The following is a 15806-nucleotide window of genomic DNA, read 5'->3' as shown; positions in this document are numbered from 1 at the left end:
TATTGTGCCACTACACATATAAATATATTTATGCAGGGTTGCCTGAACTGCCACGTCAATTGATACAGAAAGACTCATCTATGTGGGGCGATGACTAATCAATTAAAGTTGAGGCCACATGGAGTTTTAGGTTATCATTAAAGATTGATTATTATTTGAATTTGGAGAGATATTTAGTGTACCATCTTTTAGACAAAATTTGGTTTTTATTTCTACGTTTGACAAATTCAGTTACTCTTGTTCATGTAAAAATAGTCAATTTGGTCCTTTTCTTAATTTAAATATTGAGTACCAATTCTTTATCTGGTTATAATAACTTATATTTGCTTAATACGTCTGCCTTTTATAAATACACCTCGTATGTAAATTCATGATTTATTAAACATGAATTAATCAATGAGAATTTCGCTTCATTAAAGCACAAGCGAGTAGGTCACATCTCTCGAAAGAGAATGAAAAGTTTTGTGTCAGAAGAAATTCTTAATCTCCTTAATTTTTCAGATTTAAGCGTTTATGTTAATCACATTAAGGGGAAACAAATAAACATAAGGAGATTGGGTGCCAATAAGATTTCAAAATCTAAGAGCTAATTTATACAGATATCTGTAGGTCATTTCCTATGGCTTCTTGGAATGGGCAAGAGTAATTTATTATGTCCGTACACAAATTTTTCTCACTATGGCAACTTATATCTCATCTATGAGAAATACCAAACATTAGACATCTTCAATTCATACAAGACTGAAGTTGAAAATCAACTTAGCAAAAAAAAAAAAATAAAACACGTCAGATCTAGCCTTGGTGGTGAATACTATGACGAATATGAAGGATCACGAAAACAACGTCCATGACCTTAGCTAAAATTTCTAGATGAATGTAGATTCGTCCTACAGTACACCATGCTAGAGATCCTTAGCATGAATGGTGTTGTTGAGAGACAAAACAAAATATTTAAGGATTTGATGAGTATGATTAGTCATTTCACATTGGTAGAATCTCTCCAGGAAGAAGCACTAAATGCTACTGGTTAAATTCTCAATAAAGTTTCAAATAAACTATTAAGGGGTTACAAATTTAAGATCCCACGGGTCAGTTTTAAAAATGAAAAATGTTTAAAAAAAAAAAAACTTTGGGGGGGGGGGGGGAGGAAAGAGAGATAATGTTATAAGGTTAATGATTTTGCCTTTGAGGAAGAATATGTATATATTTCTTCTGTTGTAATTGGCAATGATAAGGATCAGGGACAAATTCTTGCTCCATATCTTATTCAAGAAGCAATTTCAGATCAAGATAATATTATAAAATCCCTTATATGCAATCAAGAGGTTGTTCCAGAAAAACAAACTCATCAACATCAAGAACAAACGCAATTAAGGAAATCCTCTAGAAAAAGAGAAAGGCATTTTGGATAACTTAATAGTCTTTTTGCAAGAAAATATGAATGACATTGGATTGATGGAAGAAGATCTGATCAATCAACCTTCATCAAGCCGTGTAAAGGAATAATTCTCAAGAGTGGATTGATGTCATGAATAGAGAAATAAAGTTCATAAAAGATAATGACATTTAGGATCTCATCCCATTGCCTGAAGATGCAAAATTTATTGGTTGTAAATGGATGTTTAAAATCAAGAAAGATTTGAAGGATGGTGTGGAGAGACAAAAGATTCGTCTTGTTGCAAATGACTTTACTCAAAAGGAAGGTATTGACATTAAGAGACCTTCTCTATGATTTCTATGAAAGAATCTTTTAGGACTATTATGGCATTTGTGATACATTTTGAACTTAGGCTACGACAAATGGCTTACAAATAAAGAAATCTTTCTATGGGCTTAAGCAAGTTTACCATCAATGGCATCACAAATTTCATCAAATAATTATTTCGTTTGGTTTTAAGACGAACTCAGTTGATGATTGTGTATATCACAAGTTAAGTGGGAGTAAGCATATTTTCATGGTATTGTATGTCGATGACATACTACTTCCCTATGATGATATATGCTTATTGCACAAAACAAAACTTTTGATAAATATTTCTTATAAAAAAAAAAAAAAAAAAAAAAAAAAAAAAAAGATTTTGTCATGGAATTTTGAAACGAAAGATCTTGGTGACGCCTATTTTGTATTAAGGATGTAGATATACTAGATAATTCTCGGAGCATTTTTGAATTATTACAAAAGAGTTATATGGAAAAGGTTCTTAAGAGTGAAATGTAAGTATGTAAACCATGTGATACCCATGTTGCTAAAGGAGACAAGTTTAGTCTTAATCAATACCATAAGGATAAACTTAAAGAAAATGAAATATAGAAAATTCCATATGCTTCAGCAGTTAGGAATTTAATGTATGCTTGGTCTGCATGCATTCGAATATAATATTTATTATTGGAATGTTGTACAATATTTAAGTAACTCTAGGATAGATATTTAGAAAGTAGTCAGTGGGTTATTCAGTATCTATAAAGATCTAAGGATTACATGATCACATACAAGAAATCAGACCAATTGGAGATCATTGAATATTCTGATTTTGATCATAAAATATGAGTGCGAATTTTGTCACTAGGCTACATAGTTTAGATAGAATTGAAAGACCACTTAAGTTATTTTGTGACAATAGTAGTTTTGTATTGCAATAGAAGCTTGGCAATGTCAAAGTTTCTAGACATCAAATTTCTAGCTATTAAGGAAAGAATTCAAAGTAATCAGGTTTCTATAAAGCTTATTAGGACAAACTCCATAATTATGGATCCATTTACTAAATGGCTGCCACCAAGGTCTTTCATTAGCATAATGCTCACATGGGCATTGCATATTTTGAAGATATGTTAGTTTAGTGGGAGTTTGTGTTCGGATGTTATCTGTTTTAGACATATATTTTTATCCATGAATATTCAATATAACTCAAAATAAAGTATTCAGATCAATTTTCATTCTAATTAAAGGTTTTTTTTATCTCATTAAAAAATAAGGTGTGATCAATTGGAAATAGGCATATTTAGATCACATTGCATGTAATTTTCATGCTACACATCTACATTTGATCTATGTCATCTGATTGTCTTGATATGCATGACCATTAAGGGTTTAGTGATGATACCTGTAATGAAGACTGCTTTAATCCTCTATTGACATAATTAATGGATGAGATTGTTCAAAGATATTTTTGGTTATGATATTAAGCTCATAAGATTATACACATTTATAAGGTAATATATGTAGCTCAAGTAGAAGATTATTGGGAGATTATTTAATTTGCTAGGTTGGCTGACATATGTAATTAATTATATATAAATGATATTTTAAAATTAAGTCCAAAACTAATGTGATCTAATAAAAAAATTAAGTAATTGAGAGTTGGGTATCTTAATAAAATGGGTCGAATTATACGTCTGGAGGCCCGATTCTTTTAGAATTTTATTTCATGATAAACGAAATATATATAAAAACTATATATAGAATTATGGTTCTCAATTCATATGCAACCTCTCATTCTTTGTGTCATCTCAACAACACAAAAATACAAGAGAAAGTATATTGAAGAAGAAGATCCAAAAATCGTCAATCAAGAACACACAATCTACAATCAAGAATCAAAAAGAAGAAATTCAAGAATCAAAACTATGAATTAAGAAGTAAAACCAAGAACTCAAGAATCAAAATAGTCAATATTCAAGATTTTGAATCAAGATCCAATATTAAAGAATTATTCCCAATGAATTAAGGTATGTTCCGCACTTAATAATTCTCTTGTAATTTGATATGGAGGACCTTGACAATTAAGTAATTTGATTTTCAATTTCATGACATTTAAAGTTTCATAAAATTCCAACACAAAGGTCTTGATGATTTCCTTATTTCTAAATATTTGATTTGGTCAATAGAAGACTTGATCTTTTATAAATCCATTAATATATGCTACTGATTTTTCCATCTCATTTGAAATTTAAATGGTATATTTTTCATTTTTACACCTCTAAATAAAGTTGTAAGGTCTTGTTCGAAACCATCGTAAAGTGTCCCTCGTTCGTATAAAGAACATGCTCTCTCACTAGACAACAATATCCCACCTTCCGTCCAACAATCTAGGTTCAATGTAATTTTTCTTGTTAACAATAGCAATAAATTAATTAAGTGATTTGTAAAAAATTTAGTTGTAAAACAATCAATGAGACGGCTAAGTGCTTATTTTACGAACTTTCAATAAAATTTTATCAATTTTTTCACCGATCACATTTTAATATTAAAATCAAACATTTTATGACATCACGATTTTTATATACTCTTTAATCACGTATATTCATCGATTTTTTATTTTTTTTCTGTCAAAATCGATAATTTTTGTCAAAAACTTTGTCCCACGAACCCTAAATAGACAGCAAAGCAAATCTCAAATTGTCCTACACATATAATAACAATTAGTTTAACTGATGTGTGTCATTAATACCAAAAACATGCGTCACCACAACCAGTGCCGACATTATGTGACGTAAGGGATGTCCACTATTCCCGTTAAGTGGGCCCCGAATACTATTAACATATAATTAATGACGTTTTAATCCGTCATTAATTAGCATAAAGAACACGCAATTAAATCTCATTGGACTACACCCTCTTACCTCAAACTCCAAGTAGAAACCATCTTTCTATTTTCGTAGCGCAATCGTGCGGCGCTCCTCAAATCTGTCACTATAATTAAACGAATATCTATTTATATAAATAGTTAATCATTATTATAAACTCTTTTTATCTGATGACGTTGTACTTTTTAATGAAATTAAATACGTTTTGGTAGTAGTAGTTGTTGTTTTTTTTTAAATCTCAAACTTATAAAGAAAAATCGAGAGAACAAGTTGGCATGTTGTACTGACTAACCCTTCGAGTGATCGTAGAGGCACCTAACAAATTGGAATGAAATAACACAATCTCATTTAGAATATGAAAGGCTCGATGCTATGAGTCTGAATAATTCTGCAGTTCAATGGGTAAGAAGAATGATTTTAGATCTTTACAAAAGTTGCTTATAATCCCTGAAGACGTAATTCTCTTTATCGAGTTCGAGTTCGAGTTCTGGAATCTTGTTTGTCTTTATTGGTGTTAGGGCAACCTACTGATTAATAGAAGGGGATGGACTTAGATTGGATGGGACACCAGAGCCAATAATTCGTTGTTGATTTTTGGAATAAACAAAATTTCGCAAGCTTATAAAGTTAGGTATGTCATGTCTCTCTTGACGAGTCAGTTCACGACTTGCTTCTCTAGATGAATTGATGTACGACTTGTTTCTATAGACAACTTGATCTATGACTCGCTTTTATAAGCAAACTGGGGCAAAATAAGATTTAGGCAACCTGACTTTTAGCACCTCTAAGTACCCTTTGGGGTTTTTACAAGTGGTTGGCGTGCTAGAAATTTAGTTGAAATTTGCTAAACTATGTTTCTTGGAAGGCAAGTGGGAACTTGGAAGGCAAGGATTATTCTTGGAAGGCAAGGTGCAACTTGGATTGGCTTGCTTGGCACTTTGTCAGACCAGGTGGGGAGCGCTCGGACCCTGGCCAGTTGGAGGCACATCCTGCGATTAATCGGACTGTGTGAAGAGGGGCCGGATCACAGACCCAAGGATTAGTCTAGAATAGGACACCTTGTAAAAAATTCAAAAATCATTAAATAACATAAAGGGTATTTTGATAATTCGTCGTGTGTGGATAATAATCACTGTACTTTTCACTTGGTCGAGCCCTATATATACCCTCATGCCCTTGTCTCTCCAAGCCAAGAAACTCAAAGCAAACTCCATTTTTCAGCTTAAATTTCCCTCTTTCTTCACCAAAATGAGATCAGATGAATTCGAAAACCTCTGGCTTTTCGCCATAGCTTCAAAATGCAAATCTTTCACTTTCATAAACTCCATAACCCTTACATTTCTTGCTCTTCTCGCATGGCTATGCATGAACTTGATTTTCTGGGCACACCCCGGTGGCCCAGCTTGGGGTAAATACAAATGGCGAAAACTCGCCTGTACTAAGCCAATACCCGGCCCAAATGGTATCCCAATTATTGGAAGCATGAAACTCATGATGGGTTTAGCTCACCATAAAATTGCAGCCATGGCGGAATCTTGCAAGGCCAAGCGTCTAATGGCGTTCAGCCTTGGCGAAACACGCGTAATTGTTACGTGTAATCCCGATATTGCGAAAGAAATACTGAATAGTTCAACTTTTGCCGATCGTCCGGTGAAGGAATCGGCCTATAATCTTATGTTCAATAAAGCCATCGGCTTCGCCCCCTACGGTGTTTACTGGAGGAGCCTCCGTAGAATCTCCGCTGCCCACCTATTTTGTCCGAAGCAAATTAAGGCTTCGGAGTTTCAAAGGTCGGAGATTGCTAATCAGCTGGTGGCAATGTTTCGTGCTGAAAAGGGTGAGATTCGGGCCAGGGATGCACTGAAACGGGCTTCTCTTAATAACATGATGTGCTCTGTCTTTGGTAAGAATTACAAGCTGGATTCCTACAATTATGAAACAAATGAATTGCAGAAATTGGTAGATGAAGGGTATGATTTGTTGGGTATGACGAATTGGTCTGATCATCTTCCATGGTTGTATGATTTCGACATGCAAAAGATCCGGTTAAGATGCTTCAACCTCGTACCCAAAGTTAACCGGTTTGTCGGCCGTATTATCGAAGAACACAAGGCAGAATCCGGAGAGGTTGGTCGTGATTTTGTTGATGTATTGCTGTCTCTTCAAGGGCCGGATAGGTTGTCGGAATCCGACATGGTCGCCGTTCTTTGGGTATGCAAAAAAGCCCACAAAATACTCCAGTCCTTTTCTATGATTCATGTTTAACTATAACTATAATTTTTCACATATAAGTAGTTTACTTTTGCGGCTCACAACCCAAAAGGGAATACTTCTGACCTAAGTCAATTCAATTACGTGGAAGGAGGAAAAGGCCTCGTTCGTAATGATATCATGGTTATTCTTAAGGATTGATCGCATGAATATAATTTAGCCAAATGAATATGTAGATATCCATCTCATAAGCCTGGTTTTTGCCTATGATAATATTTTTTTATCCTATGTTGCAGGAAATGATATTTAGGGGTACTGATACTGTGGCAGTTCTGATAGAGTGGATATTGGCAAGATTGATGTTAAGGCCCGATATCCAATCAAAGGTCCACAATGAGTTGGACAAGGTTGTTGGAAGTTCACGTGCGGTGATGGAGCCCGATTTGATGGAATTGGTATATTTGACGGCGGTAATAAAGGAAGTATTGAGGTTGCATCCACCGGGTCCACTTCTATCTTGGGCTCGATTAGCGATAGCCGACTCAGTTGTTGATGGATATCGCGTACCAGCTTGGACCACAGCAATGGTTAACATGTGGGCCATCACTAGGGATCCGGAAGTTTGGAACGATCCATTGGAATTTAAGCCCGAAAGGTTTTTAAGCGAGGCTCCAAATTTAGAATTCTCGGTGCTCGGATCTGATCTCAGGCTTGCACCATTTGGGTCTGGTCGCAGGTCTTGCCCAGGTAAGACATTGGCTCTAACCACGGTCACATTTTGGATCGCATCCCTGTTGCATGAATTCGAGTTCTTGCCTTGTGGTCAAATCGACTTATCTGAGGTGCTGAAACTTTCTTGTGAAATGGCCAATCCGTTGATGGTTAGGGTACGATCAAAGCGATCTATTTGCAGCTCAATTTACTAATTATAAAAGAAAAATAAGAACGCAAAATAGATACTACTCATGCATGGAAGCAACTTCAACGTTTCATCAAACCCTAAAATAAATAAATACCTTCTCCAACCCTCTTTACCTCTTGTTTGCTTTGTAAGTTGGTGGTTGTGATTTTACCTTCTTTTAAACAATTTATAAGAAGGATTGTTATCTTCTACTTTTACGTACATAAATGTCGTAATGGTAAGTACTATTTTCAATGTCACTCTCCATATTGACTTCTGTTTATCCTTTAGGCTATATTTGGCACATCACATTAGAATTAAAGAAAATATTGCTAAGGCTTTGTTTGGTTTGGATTCAAATCAAAGTGAACAATTATTTGTAACCACACATCCCATGAGACTCGCAACTTTTCAACTATAAATTTCATCAACTTTTATCACAATCTACTAAAAATTTGATTTTAATCTACACCAAATAGAGGCTAAATAAATATATAGTAGTAGTATGGTTTAATGAGGATATTATTTACAAATTTTTTATTCAAGAGAATGCTATTTACACTATTTTTTATATCACACGTAAACCTACTTCACTCGATATTATGTTATCTTTTTAGCTTAAGAAAGTGCAAATAATGTTTTTAATTTGAATAAATTAAAAATAATAATAGTGATACACTTTAATCCACCTTTATACTATCTAAATGGTATATCTACTCTAAAAATCATACTAAATTCCTTATACGATCTAATTCGGTGTACATAACACGGCCTTTTATCATGATTCTTATTAAACATCGTGTTATAACTTATTTGTATTATTTTCTTATTGATTTTCACATATAATAACTTTACAAGAGTATTTTGTAGTCGAAAAATCATAAATAATATTAAAATGGAATGCATACAACTAGTTCTAGTCATGGTAAAAATAATTGAGTCATTCAAGAATGATCTCTTAAACACTGGTGCTTAGCTTATGTTAAACACCAGTGATGTGATACATCATTTAATTAGTGAATCATTAAATACATGTGACCTACTATTAATTTATTCACCAATTAAATAGCGTGTTATGTCATCGGTGCTTAGGAGATCATTTTCGTTGAGTCGTTATAATTTAGGATAAGATCACACTGGTGAATGATTTAGCTGTTTAAGTTTGATTATTAATAATAGAATATAATTTAGGATAAGATCACACTGCATTAATAGAGATACACGATCGAAGAAATTGTTTTATTTTCAATCATCATCTTTAACAAGATTAGATTTTGAATCATGTCTTTCTTGAATTGGCTTATTCGAAAATGGCCTTTGTTATGTGAAAGATCACTCTTTGAATATTTAGAAGTTGGAAAAGATTTGTCCCTTGTTTCAGTCAAAATGAGTCTTTGGGACCCCAAGACATATTTTCTAGGGTTAGTCCACTCACTGCCTAGTTTGAAATAAAAGCGTAACTCTTTGTTGACTTAGCTAAAGCCCTTGTTTGATTTTCATTCTTCTAAAAATACATTTTTCTAGAACTCATTTTTAAGCACACGTTCTTTAATAAAATAATATTATACGCAAATTCAAAATTTTTCTTTAATTTTATCTACACATTCTCCATCAATCTACTATTCAAAATGCATTATTTCTCCCAAAATGGGAATCAAACAAGAGCAAAATATATTTTTTAGATCGCCTTTTGTTTCAAAGTCATACTAGACTAGTCGAACTCATCCCGATATCGTCACTTTGACGCAAAGGGTCATGAGAAGTGCAGCAATCTAATAGCACATTCTTTAGTAGGTGATGGGGGCAAAGAGATCTCAATGATATACATCTACTGGTTAAAATACAAGTTACTAAATCATGTTTTTTACTGTATTAAGTGATATTATTAAAAGGAATATATGTATATTAGACGAAGGAAGCAAAAATGAGGATATCAACTATAGAAGAGTTGTACATATTAGCTACAATGAACAAGACAAAAAAAATTTAAATATTCCCCATACATATAGTACACTAAAGGGGCAACTAATCAAATATTGGTTAGTAATTGTACTATATACATGGAGAGATTATAAGCACAAAAGTGTTCGACTAGGCATATAGTGGCACAAAGTATGAAAGAGCAAATTGTCCCTTTTCACTCTTTAGCTCTCAGTCTTTTACACTGATTAATTCGTATTGTACTCACCAGCCGAAGGTTGATAATGTATTTACTCCGATTAAAATGGAGAGCATTTCATTTCACTTTTAAAGAGCTCTTAGAGATACTCTAAATACTTTATTAGATATACACTAAATAGTTTACTAACCTATTTAATGTGGGTTCTCTGGCTCCAGAGAAAACGGAATGCATAGTAAATCAATTAATTTTTAATAGAGATAGGGAAATACTAAAAATAAATAAAAATTTAGTGGACCGAAAATGGATCCGTGGTCTATATTAGTTGGATTTCCAAGGTTTTTGGGATAAAAAAGAGAACTGAGAGGGATATTTTCTATTTATTTTTTTTTTAAATCCATTGACTCGAGGGATATTTTATATTTGGTGAGAATTAAAATCTTGATTTTAATTTAAATCAAAATCAATGATTCAATAATTTAATCACATATTTCATAGAATCCACAATATTTCAATCATATATTTCATCATCTTTTATCAAAATTTTCTAAAAAAATTATTTAAATCTCCACTGAACAAGGGCTATATAATCTTTAAGTATCAGTGTAGTCGTATTAAGCCTTGTCACTCTTCAAATACGATAGTATTACATGTGATTCATGTATAAACGTTTAATATTCATCATCTAGTAGAACTTTAAAATATTGAAATATTTAATCTCATCCGCTCCACAAATTTCATGTCACTACAAAAATAAAATAATAATAATCTATTTAATTTAAGTTACGGTCTTGAGTGATGTGATGAGCTATTAATATATAGAATGGGGGATTAGACTAAATCAATGTACTTAACATAAAAATAGGTTTGTGAACACGTCATTGCTGATTAAGACTCGATTATTGTTAATAAATCAACAATTAAGCGATATAAAAGATTCTTTATATTAATATATCTGACCTTGGAATGAAATCTCTACCACTATCACATAATAAAACAATTATGTTCCTTTAATTGTAGAAAAAATTAAACAACCAACTAAGCTTACTATTGCAATGACCATGATCTATAAATTTTATATAGAAAATTAAATAAAATATATCTTACGACTGGGAACGTGAATTGTCTTTTCTTTTTTTCTTTTTTTAAAGCAAAGTTGACGTGATTATGTGAAAGTTTCGGCAGATATATTTTATCTCCATACGTACAGAAGCGAAGAGAAATAAAGAATTTTGTAGAAAGTTCACTCCTACTATATAGAGAATTGAATTAGTTTACTTCACTTAATTTCGTTAATTTATGGCTTTCTAAGTAAATATAAGTAATATTTCAGTTAGGAGTCTAAAAATGGCAACAACCACCCTGTGAACGGGCGTTGCCACCCAATATTGACTGGATCTACCAGCAAATCAGGAGTAAAGACAGTTAAAGGGACATGGAGCCTATGAAAAGGAAGTAATGAAGGAACCCTACTCTGAAAAGGACTTCCTACCTATACAAAAAATAAAATGAAATAAATAAATAAAATTAAAATTTATCCAGCAAACCCAGAGTAGTCTACAAGGATTAAGACTTGAAAAGGAAAGTCTAAACAAAAACAAACATTACAGATGACATATCCTGTTTGGATAAGGAAAAATCTTGTCCAAAAATGATATATATAGATTTTATGTCTGTTTCAATCTTGTTCATTGATTATTTGTTTATGGAATGGTTACCAATATGATTTCATTAATGTTAAATCTTGGTATAAACTAGGTCTAACAACTAATTAAACCAACTTGCTTAACATCTCTATGATTAGTAAAAATATGGTACTTAATTTGGTTGTTGCAGATCGTTACAAAATAGTCTTACTCGGGTTGGTTCTAAAAAAATGAAAGATTCATGGAGATACACGTTTAGTTCTGACTTGTCTCTCGAGTAAGTATAATCACAATGAGGTTCGATAACATTGTAATTTTCGAGTAAAAATAATCAATACAAAATATATATATATATTTTCACCATTATTATATGAAAAGGACATTTCAATTCATTGTTCATCATATTGCAATCCTTTCACCAATGAAATCACTCAGTAATTTGTCAAAGAGATTACATGATCTCTTACGATCAATCCGTAATAAATATTTAGTAGACTCAAAACTTGATAGGACCGATTGAAATGTACTAATGTGACATGAAAAGGACTTCTCAAAATATTGATAAGCACATTGCATTTTTTAACGAATGAAATCACTCGATAATTTCTTAAGATTGTTAATTACTATTTATCTCGTCCCGAGTTATTTTAATAGACTCAAAACTTGAATTGGTATCTACATATTCTAACTGGATTCCAAATTTGTCGCTAAATGCTCTAACATGATTTCAATACAAAAATTTGGACTTGATCAATGTAAAATAAAATATTCACAACATAATTTGTATAAATCTGTACGGAAAAGTTGGAGTACAATGAAGAAGTTTGAATTCATATTACTGGGCCATGCTAATTATATACTGGTTAGCCTAATTATTGTGAATGGGTCAAAGTCTGTTGGAGAAGCCCATGTACTAAATTTAAAGGGAAACTTACACAAATATAATAGTATAAAAATTCAATGTTGACATATATTATAATCATTAAAATAGGAGAAAAATGCTTTCTCAATCTAAGATTTGCTGAAAAATACTAAAAATTAATGCAGTCGTTAATTTTGAATTTTCATCGCACAAAATCATTGATTTTATTATTTTTGGGAGATTATAATTATATCCCACGAAATATGCTCAAACAAAAATAATAACTTATTTCTTATTCATATAATATAATTTGCTAGAATTATTTTAAACTAAAAAATAACATATAATAAATCTCAGAATTTATAATATTGTAAAATAAAAGAAAATTCCATGTAGTAGAAAAATATCCAAATAAATTTAAATTATCTTTTATGTTCCAGCCTTCCGCAAAAATCAGTTTCTCTATTCTCAATTTTCATATAAAAAGAAAATATCAAATAAATTTAGATTATCTTTAACGTGAACTATAGAATGGAAGATTCTTTATTATTTGAATACTAACAAACTTAAGGCATAGAAAGAATTAATTTCATGAATTAGGATTAAAATTGGTATTTTAATAATAGATTAATAGTGAAAGAATCATGGTTGACAATATTTGTTGACACCGTACAATAACATCCTACTAGGCATCATTATGTTCATTCATTTTAAGAAACTATTTTCTACATCACCGGCTTGGATTTTGACAATACATGGTTGTCAACCATTGTTATCGAACCAATGTTATATACTTAGCTTTATTCATAGTGAAAGAATCATGTTATATGTGTAATCATAATTGACAATATTGGTTGATAACATCATACTTGATATCGTTATTTTCATTCATTTTAAAAAATTGTTTTCTATATCCCAGGCTTGAATTTTGATGGTAGAAATTCTTCTATAATTACTTTTCAATTTTCTTGCCACCGAATATTTGTAGTCTGTCTGTCAAAACACTCGACATGTCCTCTTTGTAGGAAGAAAGTAACTCATTTTAATTAGGAAGTTTGTCAAAAAATATTTCGAAAGGAGATTGAAATTGACGAACAGGGATAGGAAGCTGACACCGTACACCGTAGTTTGAAAAGCAACCGATCAAAAATGCAATGGAATCGATGCATGTTGAGGTGTTGAATGCCAAGGTTAGATAAATCTTGTTGAAAAAATGAGTGATTTATGTGTAGATAAATCGTCAATTAACATAACAATTGTAAAATAATACAACATTATAATTCAACAACAACATAAACACAAAACATAAGTAGAGAATTAGAGAAGCAATTTTAAAGGAGTCATGTCAAAGACAATGTCCTAAAGTTGTGTTGCTTCCCTTTCGTACAAGTATTTTCGACACTACACGGATTCAAAATAAAACCCATATGACTCGTCCGATTCTCCTGATATGAGCACAACCGTGAAGGAAATAAAGAACGACCCTTTATCTAATTGCCAAAACTATAGAAAATAATTTATAGGTGTAAAGAGTATTTTATGAAGTTGTCTTTTTCATGTTATGTTTGACTGCATAAAAATCACTTCCTTTTATAAGGAGAAATTCAATCCCCACATTTATGAAAATAAATCATATTTAGTATAAGTTACAAGCTAAATTATGAGATTTTAGTTTTGTATTAAAATTTAATATTAAAAATCAAAGCTGAAAATTAACATTTGTTGTGAAAGTTTAAAACTTGTTACAAAATGGAGGAAATTTCATAGAATGTCCAATTTCACCAAGTCATTTGCAAAACTGTCCACATTTTTTCCAATGTCCATTTTTGAATTATTTAGACAAAAATACCCCTGTTAGGAAATTCTATTTCCACGCCCAAGACACTTGGTTCATTTCCCCCAACTTAATCAAATTTTAATAAACAACCGAGCTAGTATAGTTGTTGATTGTCGGCGGTCAATGGATAATGGTCAACCTCCATCCTAGCTGGACTTTGGTGCTAGATTCGCCACTGAACAGGGTATAAGGTTTTAGAACTACACATTCTCTATTTCTGCTTCAATAACATGAACTATTTTAAAATGTTTTGGCATTAACCAGGTCTGTTTTAATTTCAACAATTAAACAGCTTAGTTTAGATATAGTATTTTATCAAACCATTGTACTGTAAAAATTATTTTTCTTTTACTGCATTATAAACAAGAATGCTATATTTTATTTCGTTTGTACGTTCTCGTACTATTTGTTAAAGTGTTGTTTTTATTTGTTTTGATTTGTAGATGAGTATGACACACCGATATAAAATTTCGGAAGAAGAATGTGTTCTTGCCCATGTGTCGCAGGTGAGCAACACAAAATATATATCAGTTGTCCTCAACAAATTTGATCCACAACAAAAGCGTCAGTTGGAGAAGAGTTGTATAGGACATGTTGCAAGGTTACCGGAGCTGAAACTATCCGCTCAATTAATTCATGAAATGGTAAACAGATCGGTGGTCTGCCAAAACTGGTTTAAGGCTTGGTTCAAGGTAAACCAAAGGTTTGCATGAGAGTTCGCATTAATTACCTGCTTGAAGTGCGGTCCAGTGCCTAAAGGTATCGCAATTGACAAAATCCTAAAGAAAACCCGTCTACAGGATATAATGTTTGCTAATATGGACCGGATAACTTGTAGCGACCTGGAGAAAGTTTTTTTGAAATGTGCCAACCGTAACGATCATTACACCCTTGGTTTGGCACTAATTATTGAAGGATATTTAATTCAAGAGATCAAAATGTAGGAATACATTCGACAACTCTCTCCATCGTTGACGACTTGGATATCTTTAATGCCTACCCATGGGGGACGATATGTTTTCAACTTCTCATCAAATCACTGCTACATGGATGGGGAAGAAAGACAGACATGACAAAAGTGAACGATTGTGATAGGATGACTTACACATTGTACGGATTCCCTTTTGCTATCCAGGTATACATCTATTTTGGTTCATTTCAATTCTTTTCATCGCACATTGTTATTTACATCCAAATATGGTTATTACTGTTATAAATATCATGCAAATTTGGGCGTACGACGCAATCCCAGAATTGGGAGCTCGATTCTCAAGTAAGACTTGTGATGATGTCCCGAGGATGTTGCGGTGGTCTGGCACGAAATAACTTCATTCCCGAACATATTTAGATTTTTTTGAGAAGACAGATGTAAGCGATTTCCATACGTAATTGCCTTATACTTTCGCAATATATAATATTTCATTTCGCCCATTTTTCCTTCCCCTGTAGGTGCACTTGTGGGTAACGCTGCGCGCAATTGCTGCAGAAGAATTACATCCGTACTTCGTCGACCTATTTCCGTTGGAAGACGGAGCTGACCCCGTTCTAGATGGTCTTGTTGCTCAATCAATAGAAATACAAGCTTGTCTAGTTGAAGATGATGTCATACGAAACGATAACAACAACCATCGACCAAATAAATCCCA

General features: G+C 32.4%; 1 protein-coding gene across 1 annotated transcript; it reads left to right on the top strand.

The window, feature by feature from the left end:
• Positions 1-5787: 5787 nt before the first annotated feature.
• Positions 5788-7979, top strand: LOC111409942 (cytochrome P450 78A9). Its single transcript, XM_023040073.1, has 2 exons — positions 5788-6795; positions 7092-7979. Exons 1-2 carry the CDS (start codon positions 5833-5835, stop codon positions 7719-7721), a joined length of 1593 nt encoding a protein of 530 aa, XP_022895841.1. The 5' UTR covers positions 5788-5832; the 3' UTR covers positions 7722-7979.
• Positions 7980-15806: the final 7827 nt, after the last annotated feature.

This window comes from Olea europaea, chromosome 15 (genome assembly GCF_002742605.1).
Source record: "Olea europaea var. sylvestris chromosome 15, O_europaea_v1, whole genome shotgun sequence".
Lineage (NCBI taxonomy): Eukaryota > Viridiplantae > Streptophyta > Magnoliopsida > Lamiales > Oleaceae > Olea > Olea europaea.
This window is presented reverse-complemented; position numbering and strand designations above follow the sequence as displayed.

Coding starts and splice junctions, on each gene's coding strand:
- LOC111409942 (XM_023040073.1), top strand. CDS start 5,833: ATGAGATCAGATGAATTCGAAAACCTCTGGCTTTTCGCCATAGCTTCA. Junction 6,796..7,091: donor ACATGGTCGCCGTTCTTTGG/GTATGCAAAAAA, acceptor CCTATGTTGCAG/GAAATGATATTTAGGGGTAC.